The sequence below is a fragment of the Vigna unguiculata genome, chromosome 2, assembly GCF_004118075.2.
Source record: "Vigna unguiculata cultivar IT97K-499-35 chromosome 2, ASM411807v1, whole genome shotgun sequence".
NCBI lineage: Eukaryota > Viridiplantae > Streptophyta > Magnoliopsida > Fabales > Fabaceae > Vigna > Vigna unguiculata.
Genome location: NC_040280.1, coordinates 25,545,201 through 25,561,960, shown reverse-complemented (window position 1 = coordinate 25,561,960; position 16,760 = coordinate 25,545,201). Strand labels below are relative to the sequence as shown.

Here is a 16,760-nt window from a genome sequence, read left to right as displayed (position 1 = left end):
TACTGATGTTTATTTTACATACGGATTCTTTTTTATATGTAATTCGTCAGAATTATTCGGTTACATACAAATTTAAAGCTTAACATACCAATTTTGTCCATAAAAAATCTGAATTTTTTTTAGTGTTAACTATAAATAAGACAATATATCTTGTATAATATCTTATAAATGTAATGATTAACTTAAGTATAAATAATGTCTTTTAAATAAATAATTGATGAGGATTTGAAACTCTCTTAAAGGGCTAAGTAAACCTCAACCATTTCTTTCTATGATTTGTGATTTGGAATCGCCATAATAACCTTTTATTTTTGTTTGAGCTATCAGATAATTTTATTTTTCCTGCACATCTCTTCTAAAATAAACGACAAAATCCTTCTTTTTCAGTCATCGAAAAATAATAAATACATAAAAAAAAAATACAAAATCTATATATGGCTAAACTTATAATCAAGATATGGAAAAGTCTACAAAGTTGAATACATAAGTTATATCTAAAAGGAATTATATTCCATGAGTCAATATAAAATGATAAGTAAATTCTAGTATTTCATTTTCTTAAAATAAAAGACAAATATTCCCTTTGTTATTATTAAATATTTTCCTCCTTATGCCCACTTCATATAGATCAAGCACCTAAAACATAAATGTTAATTGTAATTAGAAATACTAAAATGACATCGCATATGCTACATGAAAAACTTAAGAAAAAGCAAGCCTTTTTACGTTAATTCTATTTATCATTTGTGAAAATTTTATGAGACTTTAAAAGGATCAAGAAAAGAAAGAAACAGAGTCATTGAAATCACCTAAACAAACTGATAAATTTCATACAGTTTTAGTACCAAAACCATACTACTACCCATGTGAAGGCACTGACAAAGGTCACAGGCAGAAGAAATATATTACTACTACCAACAAAAATCATTTGTTAAATTGCAAGTATCTACTCATAGCACAAATTAGTAGATAGATCCTTGTAGAGTTGCAAACACAAACAATTGAATCCAACTTAAGCCTACAAAGTTACACAGTTATTTTGAATCAACTTAACGAGTTTCCACACTAAACTAGTTTAGTAATCAATTTTTTTTTAAATCAATTTTTATACATGTTTCATTAACAATTCAAAATAAAATTGTATGCGTGCTAAGTAAACAATTCAGCAAACAATATTTTATCCTAAACAAATTCAAAATCAAATAGGCACATACGACACTAGGAGATAAAAATTTGAAATTTCTTTGAAAAATACGATCAATGACTACTTAGAGAACAAAAGAACAGAAAAATTAAAGAATGATGCATCCCAGAGGCTTGATCAAATTAGAATCACTGATAAGTTTATTCATAACATCACTCATGCAATCCAGGTCAGCAACCTTATAGGGACTTTGGCAAAATCCTGACGTGAGGGGAATAAAAGAGGTTAAAGAAAGAACACAAATGATTTTACATCTCCTACGAAATTTCATATAGAAAAATTGATGACAACAAAAGTTACTGACTAAGCTGAATCTAAGATGCATTGAAAATTAGTTCCAATCGTGGAATGTGGTTTATGTATTGCCAATCCTTGCTCAGTATAATAAAAAATTATACATATGTGATTAAAATTACAATTATGCATAAAAGAATATAATCCGATGAAAATTGATTTGACTAAAATTTAGGAGTCAGTGTTGAAGAAGATTCTGTGAGAAATATAAGTTATCCACCTTATCTACGGAACCAATCATCTTCAGAGTTATGACTTCCTGTATACGAGAAATGTTATATAAAAAACAAGTCAGCAATGTGATAAATTTGAACACAAAAATCATATTCAAAGAAAAATTGACAAATATAAAAGTTTAGCCAATGTGAGATTTGAACTGAAATATAAGAATCGGGTGTTGATTTATATACTGAGGAGCTAGCCAAATTAGAAGACTGAAAAAGAAGTGAGTTCCTTGGATGCATAAATAAAAATACTATAATCATACTTAAAATCACATTCACTAGTATGTTGTCATTGTAGGAAACATGCCCATTACCAGTTGGTGAGCAACCATACGTCACAGTAAAAGATTATCAACTAAATAAAGTAAACGAAATAATTATGCCCATTATCAAATAATTTTCGAAAGAAAGTTTTAGAAGTTATTAGTTTAATATTAAAAGATTTTCATCAAGATTCAAGATTTTCATAAATGAGTAATTTCATAAAGATTCAAAGATTTTCATAAAGAAAGTTTTCACCGTGACTATACAAAACTAACTAGTTAACCATTTCTTATTGGTGTGCTCTGTTTCTCAAATTATATCTTGCAGGGTAGTAGATAAACTATTGTAGAATTGCAAACACAAACAATTGAATCAAAGTTAAGCGTACACAGTTATTTTGAATCAAATTAATGATTTTCCACACTAGTGGTTGTAACCAATTTTTTCAAAATCATTTTTTGTACATGTTAAATAAACAGTTCAAAATAAAACTGTATGCATGTTCAGTAAACAATCACAAATCTGGCTACCACTTACACTTTCAAAAGCAATTCATTAAACAATATTTGATCTTAAAGCGAATTCAAAATAAAAATTTTATACCAATGACTACATAGAGAACAAAAGCACAGAAAAATTATAAGAATGACTCATACCTTTGAATCACTGCTTATTCATAGCGTCACGAATGCAATCCATATCAGCAACAACAAGAACTTCATTAAAATCCTGAGGTGAGGAGAAAAAGAGAGGTTAAAGATAGAATACAAATGATTTAATAGCAGGCATTATATCACCTAGAAATTGCATATAAAAAAAAGGATATCCTTTTACTACTTTATCTGAGCACAAACATTACTGACTAAGCTGAAACTTAAAGATACATTTTATGAAATCAGAACTTGGTACAATAGTATACACTGCGGAAAAGGCTACACAATTTTAAAGGACAGACTGATACATCAGGGACAGAAGTAAACACAACACTATTGAACTAACCATAAAAAGTCGGTTTCATCGTGAAAATAGTTCTATTTTTGGAATGTGGTTTATGTATTGCCAATCCTCTCCTGTTTCCCTCTTGCACCGCTTTTTCAGATGAGGACATTTGCATATGCTTAAATGAGACAAGTTGGTGAGGCGTTGAATGCTACTCGGCAGTGACCTCAACTCCCTACAGTAATTAATGATTAATTCTTCAAGAGTAGATATATCTCCCAGCCAGTCCGGCAATGAAGTAGACTTGTAATCGCATATATACAAAGAACGTAGGGAGGGGACACGTTGTAAGCCATCTGGTAATGTGGAGCAAATATTGATTGAGACGTGCTGAAGGGCAGTTAGTTGGCTCATCTTGTTTGGTAGAGCCACCAGCTCTGGACAACCGCAGATTGTCAAACTCTCAAGACAAGCCAAATGTCGAACACCTTCAGACAAGGATTTCAATTTCTCACAGTAATTAATAGACAAAGTTCGAAGAGAAGTTAGACCCTCCAAGACATGTTCTGGGAAATACTCCACATCATACCAATATGCAATGTATAGATCCTGTAGTGCACCCAACCCGCTAAATTGTTCGGGTAATACCACCACTCCTTTAATGTATTCAATGCTCAAGGTCTTTAGACAAGCCGTATTCCCCACAACTTCCATGAAGGAAGCCGCTTCGCCAATCTCTCCAGCATCAAGTTTTTCAACAGAAGGAAGACGTGGACATTTAAGGTTGGAGACCCTCTCAATCCTTAATTGCAAAAGATGAGGTACCATCTCTACTCTTTCATCCCTCAACAACCTCTCCAAATTTGGTAAATTATCCACACTCAATTCCTCCAACGATGGAAATGCCTTCTCCTCCACGCCCACATATGTCTCACCATCTATCCACTTCACATTTTTCATTCTAATCAGCTCTAGCCTTTTCAAGTATGGTAGTTTACCAAGAGGAGGAAGCTCCTCACAGTTGTCACAGTCCAAGAGCTTAACTTCCACCAAGTCTCTTAAAGTGACTGGACTTCTCATCCAACTCGATAACTGCCTTCCCTCATACCCTTTTATATGAAAACTCTTCAGAGTTGAAGGAGGTTCCAGGGCTTCCAGTACTCTCTCCACACTAACATTACTACTTTTTGAATTAGCACTACCATCCCATGACAAGTGCAGGATATTCAACTCCTTCTTACCAATCAGATTTGCTTGTTTAGCATCCCATTCACTGGGGACGTTCTTAAGGCCTCTGATCCTCAGCGCGCCTCCCAGATTTAAGCTGTGCAACTCTGCTAACCCGCACCCTGGCTTTGAACCCACCACGAAAATGCTTAGTGTTCTTAGATGCCTTAACTTGCTAATTTTGGGAGGCGTCTTTTCTACTGAATTGCATTGATTCATAACAATATGTCTTAGATCTTGTAATTGTGTCAAGTCTTTGGGCAGCCCACGAAGAAATCTGAAACTTTGCAGTTTCAAAATTTGCAATTTGGGCATCTGACAAATTGAGTTATTTAAGCTTGATTTCCAACTCTTACTCAAACTCAAGTATCTCAGATGTGTTAAATCCTTGAGTGGGGACAACAAACAAGAGTTTGTGCATAATGCTCGGAGAGAAGGGTTTGATGGCACCGGGCTAAAACCAATAAGAACACAAGGATGCAAATCAATAAAAGTCCGCAGGGATTCAACTTTCTTGAAAGCTCTCATGAATCCTCGAAAAGACCCATCAGATAACAAGGTTGAATAGTGAACTCTGCTTGACAACGGAGTCAACCTTCCTCCCCAAAAAGACACACATTCTTCGCCCATAATAGACCGGGCAAGATCATGAAATAGATCATGCATCTTGAAACTTGTGACCATACCAAACTCATCGCACTTTGCTTCTTGAAAAAATGATCTACGGTATAATTTATTCCACACCTTATTTCCAACATCCTCCACTTCTATGTTTCCTTCACATTCAATAAATCCATTAGCCATCCAGAGATGAATCAATTCTTCCTTGCTTATTTCAAAATCTTTGGGGAAAATTGCACAAAAAGAAAAGCATCTCTTCAGAGACAACTCCATATTAGAGTAGCTGAGTTTCAAAGCACGCATAATAGAATTTTCCTCACTTATCATAGAACTATTTTCCTCTCGTATATCCCAAATCTCACTTTCCTTTACATTTTTCCACTGTCTTACCTCACTTTGATCACGCAAGAGGCTTCCAAGTGCTTTTATGGCGAGGGGCAAACCAATGCATTTTCTCACTATCTCTTTGCCAATTGCCACGAGCTCTTCCATTTCTTCTCGGTTTGGTCCAAACGCATGGTGTTTGAACAATGACCAACTGTCGTCTCCTGACAATTCTTTCAAGTGGTAGGCAGGATGCGTTTGCATGGTGGAGGCAACTTCCTCGAGTCGAGTGGTGACCAAAATGGTAGCGCCTTTTGCTGCCCTTGCACACTGCAACTTCCCCTTCAACTGCTTCCATTTCTCTTGGTCTTCATTCCACACATCATCAAGAACAAGTAAATACCTCTTGCCATGCAACACTTCTTCAACCCTTTTCCGCCATGCTTCTAAGCTATTGAGATTTGGATTTTTTCCAGTGATACATTCTATCATGGATTGTAGTATTGTCTTGGTGTTGAAATCATCAGAAACACACACCCAAATTGTCAAATCAAAATGTTTGCATACCCTGTCATCATTGAAGACCTGCTTGACAAGTGTTGTTTTGCCAAGTCCACCCATAGCAACTATGGAATAGATGGAGAGGTCTTCACTGTTACTAGCATCTTCTACAAGAAACTTCACAATTTGCTCCCGATCCTGCTCTCTGCCATAGACTACAGGCTCTGTAATGTCAGAGCTAGTTTGGCGCCAATCATCATCCACCGTTTGCACCTGTGTGACACCATGTTCTAAATTAAACCTGCTCTTTTCTTCATGAATGTCATGAAATCTTTGTGTGATGTCTTTCATCCTCTTGCCAATATTGAAACGAAAGACAATGTCCTTAGGATGGAGACGGGATAGGCGCGAAATATGTCCATCATGAGCTTGCACCTTTGTGGAGTGAATTAAACATTCATCCAAGATATCATCAAGCACATATGCTGCATCTGTGAGTTTCTGCAGCCAATTCTTCACGGCATGACTTGTTATTTGCTTTCTCTCAGCATCTCTCAGGACAGCACGAATTGCAGTGAGATTGTTAGAAAGCTTCTGAGTCTGTTGATCAACACCCCAATAAGTTGCAAGTTGGTCTTGAACAAAAGATTCCAAATTTTCAATCACAAAGCCCAGCAAAGATTCAGCCATTGGGAGGAACGGGCGCTAGATTGAAGGAAAAGGTTGGTGATGATTATGGAGAAGAGAAGCAACGAGTGAATAATAATTTGGTGTGAAAGAATTTTATGTGTACTTTAACTAACTTTTATGTTGAGGGGAATATGATACAGTATGGTGTGAGATCCAGAAGCGATTATTGCTAGGTCCCAGAGTCATGTGAACATCTTAAAGGCAATGCAACAGGGAATGGAGAGTAACTAGTGTCGGTAGCAGTTTATGAGAGATATGTTTTGCCCCTTGTCGTTTTAATGTGACTGTGTATACGAGAGATATGAAATATAAACTCACTATTGGATTTATATAAATTTTTATAATATATATATATATATATATATATATTAGTTTTACACACAAGTTATTTGATACCATTTTAAACTCAAAACCTTAAAACAAGAAAGGTTACTACTTTTTCATTTTATATAGTGTTTAACTTTGTCTTTTCTATTCCATACATGTACAACTTTGACCTACATTATTCTCAACAGAATTGTAGTGGCCTTTCCTTCTTTGGCTTCTCGAGTTAGATGGTGAAACTTCTTAGAGGATAATTGTAGATGTTGTTTCTTTATCTGTATTTTTTATTGTAAGCGGTGGTAATTAGATTGGCTTTTGTAAGTTCCAGGCTTCCCTTTTTTTCTTCAATCATTGGTGATTGAAGAATGATGATTTCTGATCTGACACAGTTTTTTGATTGAACGTATAAACAGAATGCATGTACGTGTAGGTGGAGAAAGGGGCTTAGCTGCATTGCACTGACTTTTTATATGTTGTATTTTTTCAGATAGTGGAATATTGGTTGGAACATGAAGCATAAAGATGTATTTCCCATGGTGAATATGTTGATAGGATGCCCCAGATGCCTTATCCCATTGACGGAATTTGGTAATTCTTCCCTGCAAATTGAATTTTATCAATTAAACAAACTACACCCTTTACTAATTTTAGTAACATTTTTTAGTATGTTATAATACATAAATTTTTCCTACTATAGTAACATTTTGTTCGTATGAATGTTACTGTAAAAACATATAAACATAATATTGTAACATGTTATACATTAATGTTACTATAAAATAAAACTAGGTTAATATATAGTATTTGTTTTAGGTAACCTTATACTTTAAAAAAGTTGGTTAAATATGATTTTGGTCTTTTAACTTTCAGTGAAAATTGAATTTAGTCTCTATTTGAAACCTTGGTCTAATTTAGTCCTCCAACTTTAGAAATGTTTGGATTCAGTCTTTTTAACCAATTTTTTAAAAGTTTATTTAACGTTTTAAACGCGTCTTATGAGAGCATTTGAGTTGTTTACCTCGCATAACATATTTTCGCTTCTATGTTAGTTAAGAAACTATCTTCAAATACGTTTGAAACGTCAAATAAACTTAACAAAATTTTGTTAAAAAGACTAAATCCAAATATTTGTAAAATTGGAGGACTAAATTGGATCAAGGTTTCGGAGAGGGACTAATTCCAATTTTCACTAAAAACTAAGGGACCAAAAATATATTTAATCCTAAAAAAATATATTGTTAAATTTTCTATTAAACAAAGATTTATGTTTTCTTAAAAATATATTTTCATCACGTCTCTTACTTAAAAACAGTCAAAATAAAAGAAATACATTACTAGAAAAGTAATCCTTTTCGGGTTTTTTTTTCGGGAATAGTTTTTCTTAAAAGACATCTATTTAATTTTATATGAATTAAGATTACATAATTTAAAAGTTTCTTATTTAATTTTATAAAAAAAAAAATTGAAAACAAACTATTTAAGTCTCGATGGATCGTGATTCCGTTGCACTCTTGCTAATCCTTCCCTATAAACTACTGGTTAGGGTTTTTCTCTGTTATCGTTGACTAGTTTGCAGAAGTTTGATTATGATCTTGCATCTAATCTAATTTGGTTAGAGTATCTAATATTAATTTGATTAATTCATGTTAGTCTTAAATTGATTAACATTGAAGCGTTATTCAAAAAGTGTACGCTGGTTGCTTATCCTACCTTAATTTATTTTTCATTAACCAGCAAAATCTGATTTTGATTCTTATTAACCGACGACAACCTAGACATGCTTGACTAGCTCGACGACCTAGACGGATTCTATCGACCCGATTACTCAGGCAATATTGACCATTACGACGACCTAGTCGGGTCGGGTTAGTCTAACGACTCAGACTGGCCGGACAGATCTGAGGACACAAAACAGACCCAACGACCAAGAGGGGTTAGGAGGACTTGATGATCTAGTGGGTCCAAGATGGGCCAATGACCCAGACGAGACGGGTTGGGCCAAGTCAATGAACTTGACGGGCATGACTGGCCTGTATGGGAAATCAGACTGGTTAGGACTGTCTAGATTGTCAGATCGACTAAACCCATCTAGGTTTCCTGGTCAGCCCACTTCGTTTAGGTCGTCGGGTCGAACTAGCTCGGCTAGGTAGTCGAGACGGCCTGGCCCATCTGGTTGTCTAGTCCATTCCCAAATTTATCATAAACTTAAAACATAATTAAACCTAAAATAAAGTTGTTAAAATGAAATTTTATCTCATAAGAAATTCAATTGTTTTATCCAAACAAGAAATTGAAATGTAAGGTATTTTAATTTATTTATCCAAACAAGTTATTTAGAAAATGAAAAACATTTAATTACAAGCAACTCAAATACAATGCATTTCAATTTCTCAGCATTGTTGAGATACTTTATCCAGATACAAGGTAAAGATTTTAAAGGTTTGGTGTTGTTATATAAATAATATATTGGGATGTTAAATTACCCTTTTACAATCATGCGAGCATTTGATATATATATATATATATATATATATATATATATATATATATATATATAACATATTAACAGGACAAACTATCGTTGATGTGTTTTAATTTGTTTATATATGACTTTTAATCAAGATTCGTTCTTTCACTCACAAATTTGGTTCAGTTTCTCACATCTTCTATTCTTGTGTGTGTTTTGTTATGCTTTTGTTTTAACTTATATATATATATATATATAGGGGGTACTGAATTTTCATGTTCTTGTCTTTATGGGTGTATAGGTGCTACTGAATTTCATTAAGTACGCGTCATTTATTTGAATTGACAATTGGTGGCCATGGCAAAAAATATAGCGCAAATGTTGTTTTCTTAATAAATGACAATTGGTGGCCATCGCAAAAATATAGCGCAAAAGTTGTTTTCTTAATAAATAATAAATGACAATCGGTGGCCATGGCAAATAAATATAGCGCAAAAGTTGTTTTCTTAATATATTTTTCTTAATATATATACACACGCTAACAGATCACTGTCTGAACTTATTTAAAATTTACAATTTCATGAGACAGTGAACTTTAACTCCAGATCAGTCAATCTTCAAGGAGAAAACCAAGTAAAAGTCATGCGGAATTGGTGAGACTTTCATGGAGTAAGATGTAGGCGCAGAAACTATATGGTATGGTAAAGAAAAGGTACAATTATAGAGTTTGGAGGAACTCTCAAGTAAAGTTAGCACTTAAGCAAGAGGATGAAGCAAGTGACATGGGACATGCTTTTAGGCACAAAAGGAAGTTTGGAGGACAAACTTGGCGCAAATTCTAAAAGCTTCACGTGTCCTCCTTCAAGACCCATTAAAATGGGCCCAATTCTCTCTTGGTGCAAAACACTTTCAAGGTCCAAAAATTCTCTAATATATGAACTAAAGAAAATCATATTCTCCTGGACTCATAATACCCCTAATCTAGTATTTAAACAAAGTTGGCTCAAAAGATAAGAGTTTGGGCATTCTCAGCGGTTGAGGACCGGACCACTCTTTTTCTGCACTTAGCCAAGGCCGGGACATTTGTCATCAATATCAGAAGTGTTAAAGTAGCAAATCTTCTAGCTATTTTATTCATTAAATCATTATTATCGAAATACTTTAATTTAATTGTCTTAGATCATGTTCAAATATTGGCTCTTGTTTATAATATTGGACCTGTTTGTATGTCGTGCTCTCATCACCCAACTGTGAAAAAGTTGCTTTGGGTAACATATTTTGACACTCTCATGTAGCCGTTCAACCAATTTTTAGAATACTAAGTGAAAGAGTTAGAGTTTAATGTACCTGAAATCATGAAGAGAGGAGAACCAACTATGTGTAAGTTATCTCTATGATGGGTTTGTTATCTGCTGATTATACTATAAATATAACACAATAACGCTTATGTGTAACAAATATAATATAATAAACTTTATTAGATAAATGTTCAACCAAACATACCCGCAACACCACCAAGGTTGTTCACATGGCCATAAAAATGCAGTTCTGACTAACTCCACCAAATCAGCATGTGGAAGTAACAACCATCTTTGTCATATTGCCCATGGATTCCTTTGTTGCAATCCAATTTGAAATCCTTGCCTGTATAATCTTTGGTACTCCTCAAATCATACATCAAATTCGCGCTCGCCATGTCCTCTTCTATTACATTAAGAGGATTCTAAAGAACAAAATCACAACCAAAAAAATCTCAGTACAAGTAACAGTTTATAATCTATTTACGATCTGCTGCACTGGAATGAGTTGTTATAAAGTAAATACACTACCTTACACATTTTCAAACTTGCTTATAGAACTAGAATCCATGATGGAGTGCTTGTGATGTAACCACAAATAGTGAAAGATGAAACTGTGAAAGTTGGATTTTCTTGAAAAAACCAGAGAGATTGTGACTGATGCAATACTTTGGCATGACAGCACAGTTCCAGGTATTCACTCATACTCATCCATGTAGTCAAAAAAATTATATTCAACCATTCTTTCTGTTTCAGCAGGCGGTCTTTTAACCTTGAAGCAGTTCCATGAGCAAGATGATTGCCGGTAACGATCTACACGCAATTACAAACATCAACATATGCACACTGAGAGCGAGAGAAATTAACATTTGTCGATAAAAAAATTATATGCACATCGAGAGAAATTAGAGAAAATTAAACGATAATTCACTGACCACTAAATGATAAAGCCGGTTTCACTCCGTGCGAGGGGAAGGATTCCAATTCTACATTTGGAATGTGAGCTATGAATTGCCAATCATTCCCTGTTTCTCTTTTGTACCTCTCCTCCAGACGATCACAGTTCAAAATACTTAATTTAGACAAGTTGGTGAGGCGTTGAAAGCTACTTGGCAGCGATCTCAACTCTTCACATTCCAATATCTTTAGATCCTGTAGTGCACTCAGCCTGCTCAGTTTTTCGGGCAGTACCTTCAAATCTCTCATGGATGCAATTAGCAGTTTCTTCAGACAAGTCACATTCTCCACAACCCCTTCCATGAAAGAAGTCGCTGCCTTAATGTCTCTAGCATCAAGCTCCTCAACACACGGAAGATGTGGGACTTTAAAGTTCAAGACACCATCAATTCTTACTTGGGAAAGACGAGGGAGCATCTCTACTCCTTCATCCCTCAACAACCTCTCCAAATTTGGTAAATTCTCCACATTCAATTTCTCCAACGATGGAAATGCCTTCTCCTCCACACCTTCATACGACTCACCATCTATCCACTTCACATTTCTTATTCTACGCAGGTCTACCCTTTTCAAATGTGGTAGTTTACCAAGTGGAGGAAGCTCCTCACAGAAGAAACAGTCGAAGAGCATAACTTCCACTAAGTCTTTCAAAACTACAACACTTCTCATCCAACTCGATAACTTTCTTCCCAGATATCCTTTCATCCCAAAACTCTTCAGAGTTGAGGGAGGTTCCAGGTTTTCCAGGACTCTCTCCACACTAACATTACTACCTTGTGAGTTAGGACTATCACTCCATGATAAGTATAGGCGATTCAACTCCTTCTTGCTCATCAAATTTGCTTCTTTAGCCTCCCATTCATTGCTCACATTCTCCAGGCCTCTGATATGCAGTTTTCCAACTAGACTTAAGCCATGTAACTCTGCCAACCCATACTCCAGTTTTGAACCCACGGCGAAGGTGTTCAATGTTCTTAGATGCCCTAACTTGCCAATATTCGGAAGCATCTCTGCTATTTTAGGACAACCCTTAATCACAAGATGCCTAAGATCCTGTAATTGTGTCATGTGTTCTGGAAAAAAATTATGCGACCCTCCGCAATCTTCGAGTTTCAGTATTTGCAATTTCTGCAACCCACAAATAGAACTATGCAAGACTGAACACCTGTGCAAACTCAAATATCTCAAATGTGACAAATCATTTAGTGGGGAAAAAAGAGTTGATCGTATGTGTAATGCTCGGAGACAATGATTTGATGGCAACAAACGAATATTTACATGATGCAATCCTAAACCAAAATCAAGTAAAGTTCGAAATGATTCAACTTTCTTGAAGGCAGCCATATCGACAAACTTATTAGAATTTAGCAATCGTAAATAGTGAACTCTATTTGACAATCGAGTCAACTTTCCTTCCTCGTAAACCACACATTCTTCACCCATGATAGACTGAGCGAGATCATGAAATAGATCATGCATCTTGAAAGTTTTAATCATACCAATCCTATTGGCCTTTGCTTCCTGGAAGAATGATCTATCATATAATCTTTTCCACACTTTATTACCAACATCCTCCACCTCTACATTCCCTTCCTGTTTAATAAATCCATTAGCCATCCAGAGATGAATGAGTTCTTCTCTATCAATTTCAAAATCTTTAGGGAAAATTGCACAGAAAGAAAAGCATCTCCGCAATGACAACTCCAAATTAAAATAGCTTAATTTCAAAGCACGCATGATAGCATTTTCGTCATTTGTCAGAGAACTACTTACCTCCCGTATATCCCAAATCTCACTTTCCTTAATATTCTGCCACTGCTTTATCTCATTTTCATTACGCAAACAGCTTCCCAGTGTTTTGATTGCAAGTGGCGAACCAACGCATTTCCTCGTTATCTCTTTGCCAATTGTCACAAACTCTTCCCTTTCTTCTCTATTTAGTCCAAACGCATGGTGTTTGAACAACGACCAACTGTCGTCTTCTGACAATGCTGTCAAACTGTAAGCAGGATGCGTTCCCATGATGGAGGCAACTTCCTGAAGTCGAGTGGTGACCAAAATGGTAGCTCCTTTTGCTCCCTTAGCACACTCCAACATCCCCTTCAACTCCTTCCACTTCTCTCGGTCTTCATTCCACACATCATCAAGAACAAGTAAATACCTCTTGCTTTGCAATGCTTCTTCAACCCTTTTTCTCCTTGCTTCTAAATCACCGAGGTTGGGATTTTGGCCAATACTACATTCTATAATCGATTGCAGTATTCTCTTGACATTGAAATCATCTGAAACGCAGATCCAAATTCTCAAGTCAAAATGTTTACTTATCTCGTGATCATTGAATACCTGCTTGGCAAGAGTTGTTTTGCCAAGACCACCCATACCAACTATGGGATAGATGGTGAGGTCTTCACTGCCACTAGCATCTTCCTCGAGAAATTTCACAATTTTCTCTCGATCTTTGTCTCTGCCACAGAATATGGGTTCAGTAATGACTGAGCTAGTTTGACGCCAATCATCATCATCATTGACTGTTTGCTTCTCCGTGACACCCACACGCAATTCAAACGTGAGCCTTTCTTCATGAATGTCATGAAACCTCTGGGTGATGTCTTTCATCCTCTTTCCGATATAAAAACGACAGAGAATGTGCTTAGGGTGCACATAGGCCAAGCATGAACTTTGTCCATCATCAGAGTGTAGCATTTTGGATTGAACTGAACATTCATCCAAGATATCATCAAGCACGTACGCTGCATCCGTGAGTTTCTGCAGCCAATCCTTCACGGCATGACTTGTTATTTGCTTTCTCTCAGCATCTCTGAGGACAGCACGAATTGCGGTGAGGTTGCTGGAAAGCTTATGAGTCTGCTGTTCAACACCCCAATAAGTTGCAAGTTGGTCTTGAACAAAAGATCCCAAATTTTCAAGCACAATTCCCAGTAAAGCCTCTGCCATAGATAGAAACTGGTGTTGAAATGAAGGAAAGGTTGGAGAAGAGAGGTGGATAGGAGTGAAGAAGAATATCTTCAGAAATATTTGTTGTGTTGATTTGAAACAGATTCAATAATTGAGAAGATGAGAAGGACCTAATGATACAAAAGGAAATAAATAAAGTGACTTTTGTTTGACAGCTTTAAGTAAATGATTGAGATTCTACAGCCTTCACCACAAACTTCTGTCCTGCTTTAAGAGCCTCTTTATCACTAACATATAAATCGATCAAGATAAAATAAAACTTAAATAAACTTTGGCTAAAGAATTAACGAAAAGTAATAACAATCCCATCCATTGTTTAAAATTATCTTTCAACTGCATTGTGTTCACAAATTAACTTAATCTCCTCCTCTTTAGACCTAATATATATATATATATATATATATATATATATATATATATATATATATATATATATATATATATATATATATATATTAGGATAGGATAGGATGATTTTATATCTGTGTCTTTTCATTTTTAACTCGGTCATTGTTTTTTCTTTTTAATATTTGTTAGTCAACATATTACGTCCCTGTATAAGAGACGAGTTAGTAAGTAGGGATAACAAATAAACCTGTTCACTTGGATATTGTTTGAATTCATTTCTATTTTGACTAAAAATATTCGTATTGATTGGGTATGGAAAATCCCCGACTTTTTCAATTGAGTATGGAATAAATATGAAGATGTACATATTTGCCCCGTCCCCGTCTCCGTACCCGCCATATCTTTGTCCCCGTTTAAGTAACCTTATATATATATATATATATATATATATATATATATATATATATATATATATAACTACACACTTTCTCATTTTTATTCCTTCTAATCTTTGGTTTACCATGAAATTCATTCGCATCTCCAATATATTTTTTCATCTTATCATAACCTTTAGACAATTATGTTCTGATGATGTATGTCAATTAAATACTTTCTATGTCTTACATTTGAGTATTTATATTCTTTTTTAACATTTTTATTTATTGTATATTTTCTTTCACATGAGAATGTTTAACACTTTCAATTTAAGTGTTTAATAGCATAAATCTTTCGTTTACTATGTAATATAAAAAATTATCTTCTTTACTTTAATATTATTAATTTTTGTTTTATTTAAAGAACTCTTTTTGTTTCACCAAAACAATTTTAGTTATTTCACAACCATTGACTATGTTGATATTTGGAAGGTTTGGTTAGATTTGTAAGGTATTTTTTATCTCATCATATCCTTACGATGTGTTCGTATGAGATGATTCTTAAAATCACTGGATTTGCGAGCTTGGATTGTTCAAAAAAATTGTGTTCCTTTTAGATGATTTGCACATATTTCCAAATATGGATTTGTAAATAACCATCTAAATCTAATCTTTCCGTAAAGGCACCGATTTGAAAGGATTAATGACGATTTGACATTTATAACCTCATGAGACATGTGCTTCGTAAATAGATTATTATGGCAATGAACAGCACACGGATTGATTTGCTCTCATTTTGTTAATAACAATTTTAATTTTTAGAGAAATAAGTTCAAAAACTTTTTCAATTATTTTAAAGGAAAAATAAATATTGCATGCCACGATAAATAATAAAAATAATATATATAATAATAATATTATATATTAACTAATAATTTTAAATAATAAGAATTATTATAAAAATAATTATAATAATATAATATAATTTATCTTTTTATTAATTTTTATTAAAGTTTATTAAATAATAGTTTTTAAAATGTAATATCTTTTACTAATTTAAAAATTATATAATATATTTTTATATCAAGGGTATTTTAGTAATTTTAAAATTTTATTTATTATCTTTTTATTTTAAATATCACATCAATCAAATCATTCACTAATTTTTACAAAATTTATCTACAAATCCATTAAATTTACCTTCTAAATCCACACCACACTAAAAAACACAGTCTTAGTTATATATGGATCGACACCACTCTCAACTCAAAAGAATAAGACAATAAGTTTATAAGTCTTCACCCTTATATGATGTTCAACTTTCTCATTTTTACTCAATGTGAAACTTAGACTCACACTTGGATTCCCAACATATAACTTATCACTCTAAACATGGATTCTTGAATATGTTTCTGACAATAGTTGTTACATTAATAGATCTGAAATGCAGTATGTGTTGTTGGAGATGGACCAAATTTTAAGACCTGGTGGCCATGCTCTCATTCGAGAGTCCTTTTATTTTGTGGATGCCACTGTATTGGGAATTCAAGTGTGAGTTTAAGTCCTACATTGGCTAAAAATGAGAAAGTAGAGTACCGTATAAGAATAAAGACTCATAAACTCATTATCTTAAGGTTTTGGATTGAGAGTGGTGCCAATGACTTATGTGGTTAGACTCATGTCTCATTGGTGTTTTGTCTCCGCAGTGAAACTCCCTCCATAGACCTA

At 34.3% G+C, this 16,760-nt stretch overlaps 2 protein-coding genes across 2 annotated transcripts; both read right to left on the bottom strand.

The window, feature by feature from the left end:
- Positions 1 to 1,401: 1,401 nt before the first annotated feature.
- Positions 1,402 to 7,062, bottom strand: LOC114173436 (putative disease resistance protein RGA4). Its single transcript, XM_028057839.1, has 3 exons — positions 2,986 to 7,062; positions 2,643 to 2,715; positions 1,402 to 1,757 (listed from the first exon to the last, which is right to left on the bottom strand). Exon 1 carries the CDS (start codon positions 6,286 to 6,288, stop codon positions 3,001 to 3,003), a length of 3,288 nt encoding a protein of 1,095 aa, XP_027913640.1. The 5' UTR covers positions 6,289 to 7,062; the 3' UTR covers positions 1,402 to 1,757; positions 2,643 to 2,715; positions 2,986 to 3,000.
- A 3,461-nt stretch (positions 7,063 to 10,523) lies between these two features.
- LOC114173437 (putative disease resistance protein RGA3) lies at positions 10,524 to 14,480 on the bottom strand. The gene is made up of 3 exons (XM_028057840.1): positions 11,313 to 14,480; positions 10,909 to 11,190; positions 10,524 to 10,802 (listed from the first exon to the last, which is right to left on the bottom strand). The coding sequence occupies exons 1-2, from the start codon at positions 14,287 to 14,289 to the stop codon at positions 11,075 to 11,077; spliced, it is 3,093 nt and encodes a 1,030-aa protein (XP_027913641.1). The 5' UTR covers positions 14,290 to 14,480; the 3' UTR covers positions 10,524 to 10,802; positions 10,909 to 11,074.
- Positions 14,481 to 16,760: the final 2,280 nt, after the last annotated feature.

What these genes read in the sequence shown, in the direction of transcription:
- LOC114173437 (XM_028057840.1), bottom strand. Translation starts at nt 14,289, where the DNA reads ATGGCAGAGGCTTTACTGGGAATTGTGCTTGAAAATTTGGGATCTTTT. An exon ending in ACCGGCTTTATCATTTAGTG is followed by an intron (nt 11,191 to 11,312) that starts GTCAGTGAATTA and finishes AATTGCGTGTAG; the next exon opens with ATCGTTACCGGCAATCATCT.
- LOC114173436 (XM_028057839.1), bottom strand. Translation starts at nt 6,288, where the DNA reads ATGGCTGAATCTTTGCTGGGCTTTGTGATTGAAAATTTGGAATCTTTT.